Source organism: Triticum aestivum, chromosome 7A (genome assembly GCF_018294505.1).
Source record: "Triticum aestivum cultivar Chinese Spring chromosome 7A, IWGSC CS RefSeq v2.1, whole genome shotgun sequence".
In the NCBI taxonomy this organism is placed as follows: domain Eukaryota; kingdom Viridiplantae; phylum Streptophyta; class Magnoliopsida; order Poales; family Poaceae; genus Triticum; species Triticum aestivum.
The window spans coordinates 554,235,540-554,240,497 of record NC_057812.1 but is presented as its reverse complement, the minus strand read 5'-3'; the positions used below and the strand labels follow the sequence as shown (position 1 = coordinate 554,240,497).

The 4,958-nt window shown below is 38.3% G+C and overlaps 2 protein-coding genes across 3 annotated transcripts in view; one reads left to right on the top strand and one right to left on the bottom strand.

The window, feature by feature from the left end:
- The window catches only part of LOC123148183 (transcription factor MYB51), a 3,914-nt gene extending 1,918 nt beyond the window's left edge, over nucleotides 1-1,996 (top strand). The window contains exons 3-6 of one of the 2 annotated variants that reach the window (XM_044567549.1): nucleotides 409-999; nucleotides 1,083-1,239; nucleotides 1,422-1,702; nucleotides 1,783-1,996. In XM_044567549.1, coding sequence (XP_044423484.1) covers nucleotides 409-999; nucleotides 1,083-1,239; nucleotides 1,422-1,699 — 1,026 coding nt within the window. In that variant the 3' untranslated portion in view covers nucleotides 1,700-1,702; nucleotides 1,783-1,996. The remainder of the gene's footprint in view (nucleotides 1-408; nucleotides 1,000-1,082; nucleotides 1,240-1,421; nucleotides 1,703-1,782) is intronic. The other variant, XM_044567547.1, reaches the window with a different exon arrangement.
- Nucleotides 1,997-2,270: 274 nt separating this feature from the next.
- On the bottom strand, nucleotides 2,271-4,648 carry LOC123148184 (uncharacterized). The gene is made up of 5 exons (XM_044567550.1): nucleotides 4,417-4,648; nucleotides 3,539-3,798; nucleotides 2,882-2,972; nucleotides 2,614-2,680; nucleotides 2,271-2,522 (listed from the first exon to the last, which is right to left on the bottom strand). Exons 1-5 carry the CDS (start codon nucleotides 4,473-4,475, stop codon nucleotides 2,469-2,471), a joined length of 531 nt encoding a protein of 176 aa, XP_044423485.1. The 5' UTR covers nucleotides 4,476-4,648; the 3' UTR covers nucleotides 2,271-2,468.
- Nucleotides 4,649-4,958: the final 310 nt, after the last annotated feature.

The window sequence follows — 4,958 nt, the reverse complement described above, 5'->3', positions numbered from 1 at the left end:
CTGTACATTTAGTTAGCAAGTATGAAATTATTATTTTCTATATTACTGTTAATAATAGAATATAATTTGGTGATCAGATGACATTCCTTAAAGATGTGAATTTTTTAACTATTTGGTTTTGCCTCTTATCGAGTGGGTTTCTTGCCTATAGGTACGTCATGTGCATTGTCATTTGTCACCAACAATTATGCCATATTTGTTTATTTAGTGTTTTGTCTATATTTTTCAGTATGTGTACATTGCCATGCATTGTTTAATTTCCCTTAATGTTATTTTAATATTTTTACTATACCAATTTCGGAAATTAGAATATCTTGTCATGACACATATACTTTTTGTTTGAGTAACTATCTTTGGACTACTTAACTCATATACACAATTGTATATTAATTATTATTATTATTTCAGTTAGAAGGCCGCACGGATAATGAAATTAAGAATTTTTGGAACACAAGAATAAAGAGGCTCCAGAAAGCTGGTCTAGGCCTTTATCCAGATGGTTTATTATCTCGGTTGGCAAATCAAGAGATGGGTTCTCATAGTCCTGATGATTCACGTGGGAAGAAACGGCAAAATGAACTCTCACAGGGAATTGGTCTTGAATTTGATGATATTATATTTGAGAAATTAGACTATAAAAAGCAGTCAGACAATTTCCTTACACCAAATTTTACAATTCAAGATTCCCTTCCAATGAATGACATTAACTACCCTTTGAAGCGGCATGCATCTTCTGGCATAGTATCAGACTACGGTGGCAGTCCTAAGTGTGGACAATTTTCTAATGAGACTGAGGAGGCTTCTTACAATGATCTCAACTCCGAAATGTCAATTGTTTCTTTTAATAATGTCATTTCCAATAGCATGCCATTATTAGATGACAATTTCCCTATTTCCGGGAAGATATTGCCCATTAAAATGGAGCTCCCTTCATTCCAATATGTCGGTTATGATACAAGCACCAACTTGTTGTGTCCTTCATCAACTCTTCCTGAACAGGTTGACAATACTATTTTATTTTTCAGTAATCGTTGTGATAAAAAAAATTTCACTTCTCAAAACACTGATCCGCTTTTGTTCAGGTACATGGATTTGGGGTCCCTACCCAGTTCGAAGGAGAGTTTGACTCAGTGTCATTTCCATATGGTTACCATTTTATTCCGCCCTCTTCAATCTTTGATGACAATACCCTTGAGTACAGTTCTTTTAATGAACTTAGAACCTACAAATCACCTACTGGTAAGTTTGCTTAATTTTACTTCAATTTTACAGTATCAAACACAACATAGCCTATTTTTAAGTTCGCTTAATATTTTTTGATGTATCAGTATTAGATAAAACTTAATTTATTTTAAAGGTTGTTTAATCTTATTTCAATGTACCAGTGTATGATAAAACATAACTTCTTGTTGGTTTTGCAGACTTGGATGCTATTTTCATGGACAACAAACATAATGCAGATATATTACATGATAAATATTTTTGCTCAGATCCTTGCGCGACAGATGTGTCAGCAGAAGCAAGATTTTTGAATGAAGATTCAACACACTCAGAGTATCAAACCAACAATGGTCCACTTAATGCATTACTTTATGGAAATTTTTGTAATGATGTTACATTATCAGTCAGGGATGATGGCCATCAGACTCTGCTTTCCAGTAATGGCGTACCCAATACACACCACTTGCCTGGATATTAATATGTAAGAACAAAATTCATAGTGTCTCCTAATTTTCTTTCAAGTAATTAAGTTAAATCTTTATAATAATCATTGTTTTTTAGGATGACGATGGCAAATATTAAACTCTACAGCAATCATCATTTTCAGGACAACATCTGGGACATGACGACGATGATGACTTCAGTTTATGCAGTCCTAGTCTCCCGATTTTATCCCGAGAAGCATTATTCATGAAGCAAAATTACATTTGATTTTTTTTTTGTCGTTGAATTGAGAATGTTTTATGTGAACCCATTCCATTCATTCATATTGTGAAAGAATTTTATATTCAATATATTGAGTTGCTCCTTAGTGTTAATTGATTGCTTTTGTCCTATCATATTACGAAAATGAAAAATGGTTCCATCTCTGAACTGTATTATCAAATATCATTATATGATATCAACAAATTTCAACCATGAAATTTCTCTTTGCTGTGTTTTGTCATTGGAACAATCACAAGACAAGATCTGTTGTTTTATGGTATTTTTAGTTACATGAGACATGCAAACTTCTTTCAGTTTGACTTTCTTATTTTTATTCAGATAAATGACATCAACTTATTACTATTCTATAAAAAAGCAGTAATAAATTACAATTGATTTAAGATAATAATACTGTATGTTCAAGGTCCCGGTACATAATTGAGCTCACCAAATATACACTTTTGCCAACTTAGAGCTCACTGAGCTCTTGACAATCTATATAATCTCATAACGTGACTTGAAACAAATGTTCTTTTCCCTGTCTAACCGTATAGTCCTTCTTGCTCCCACACGTCCACAAGCAAGTCTACCATTTCCTGTAAATAAAATTATAATTTTAAAATAAGTATGAGAAAGAACATTACAAAACAGAGGGAAATCTGTGCTTTATTTAGCATAGGATTTTACCGCAAGAGGAATTGGTTGGTAGAATAGTTTATTGCTTCCTAGCAGGCTCTCGTACGTTGTGTTCCAACTGTATCATCAACAGAAATATCAAAGGTGGAGAATATAGAGTTTAACTTTCACCATACTGAAACAAAGTACCCTAGTTCCATATGCAAAAGGAAATTGGGAAATGTAAGAATATATGATATTTGGATTCTTTTGGTTCAAAGACCATAAAAATAAGATATTTCATGTATTTCAGGTACAACAGTAAATTACAATATCTCACCTTATCTTTGGTTCTTGGGTCTTTTCAAGTCGAGATTTGCATTTTTTGTTTCCAACCCACTGTTGTCTAGTCTGGTTCCACTGCACAAGACCTTTAAATACAGGCAGAATAAAAGTTTACATAAGATTAACAAAATAGTAAATGGCATCTCAATCTGGTGACACGTGAACATGCTACAGAAGTGCTGAGCCTGATAATTAGAATTTTTCAATAACTTGCATCACCGTGTCACGATGCAAAGAACAAAAGAAAGATAGAATAAGACAGCAGAGGCTTTTGTTAGTTCAGATGCAGGATCATCTCATGCCAACTATTCTTGACCATAATTTAAACATTAACATCAACTAAATTCTGAGTGTTTCAATCAGAACTATTAGTTGTCGCAGAGACGTTAGAAGCCCCAGTGTGCAGAAGTAAATGCAAGCATGGTTTTGCACACAAGTCCAAAACTACGGCTGCTACAAACTCTGAATGAAAGTCATTTCATGTTCTAATTAAACCTGCATATAAGGACATGGATGACAGAGCTCCAATAATCAGTTGTGCACTTGCATTTATTTGACAGTAAATCACACTAGTACGATGGAATGAAAAAATAGAAAGGAAATGGAACAGATGCCATGGGACACAGACTGATCTTAGGTGCATGCCGTATACCTTGATTTACAAACTCGTTTGGGTTGCTGCTACTTCCAGCTCCATGCTGGTCGCTGGATTGCGGCGCTGTACAGATTGAAGACATGCTCCTCTGCGATTGTAGCGCGCTGTTTCCAATCCCGTGTGCACTCGTGCTCCAGAAGCCCTCGGACAAGTTTGTCTTCCTTATGGAGCGGCCTTGGATCCTCAAACCTTTTGAAGGCTCATCGACCGCTGTTATCGGAGCAGGCTTAGCACAGCCACAGCATCCAAGGCAACTTCTGCTCTGTAGCAAAACAGTATTGACCAGTGGACGATTAGCTTCACGTATTCGAGAGTCTGAGACAAGTCATGTGGCATAACAACCAGCGAAAAGCTATAAAGTAACGAGTATATGCTTCTTGACAGCTTTTGACATCGGACTGCACAACAACCATCATTCCATGGGCTCAGAAAATCATAAGACAGAGCATTTTGGTACAAGATTACAAAGGTTAGTTTCAAGGTCAGGCAAAAAGTGTGTCTCTTATACCAAAAATAAGCCATGGACATTAAACAAGAATCAGGTACCATCACATGGAGCACCTCCTACTATGGGAACGATGGATTCAAGGACCGCCTGGCCTCCGCAAAGCGGCACCGGCATCTAAATGTTTATAGAGCGCGCGAACCGTGTCTATTTATGCGCAAGCAGCAAGAATCAGAACCGGGAAACAGCATGGCGGTTGCACATGGAACCGGGGACAAAAAGGGGAGAACCTCGCATCCACTAATCCTATTGGCTCCAGGTGGGAGCACAGCGCGAGCCCTAATCCCTAAACCCGATCGAGCTCGCTTCCGTCGCATCAGGTTACGGCAAGTACGGACGAAATGGGGGGAGAGTGAGGGAAGACACGCACCCCATGCAGGCGACGAGGCGGCGCACCCAGGAGGAGAGGGACCTGCAGCCTAGCAGCATAGCATCCGAGGCGGTGAGGTCCTGCGCGCCCGTGGTCGTCCCGGCGGTGGAGGGCGGGAGCAAACCCTAGGCCCCAGCGAGGCGCACGGGTGGAGGAGGAGGGGAGGAGGAGGAGGAAGGGGGAGGTTGCGGGGGCGAGGAGTTGGGGAAGAAGGAATCGGGAATGGGATTCCGTGGTGGGCTGGGATTGGAGAAACAGGGGAATACAAATCGAGGATTCAAGAGCAAACGTTGCTTGGATTTTCTTAAATGAATACGTAAATACCAGTGGTCCGAAATGGTTGTTTTTGCAGTAAATTACAGAGTTATTGGATATCATCACCGTTCTTTTATCTTTATTTACTACGTGTATTTTTTTGAAAGGATTAGATCTATTATAAAATTTCACTGAAAGTACAAAGCATCTTAAAAATAATAAAAATTACATCAAGATTCTGAAACCACCGAACAACCACTACTGCGTCAGAACGAGCCGCCGACGCA

What these genes read in the sequence shown, in the direction of transcription:
- LOC123148184 (XM_044567550.1), bottom strand. Translation starts at nt 4,475, where the DNA reads ATGCTGCTAGGCTGCAGGTCCCTCTCCTCCTGGGTGCGCCGCCTCGTC. An exon ending in CGCCTCGTCGCCTGCATGGG is followed by an intron (nt 3,799 to 4,416) that starts GTGCGTGTCTTC and finishes GCTACAGAGCAG; the next exon opens with AAGTTGCCTTGGATGCTGTG. An exon ending in ACCAACCAATTCCTCTTGCG is followed by an intron (nt 2,523 to 2,613) that starts GTAAAATCCTAT and finishes TTTTATTTACAG; the next exon opens with GAAATGGTAGACTTGCTTGT.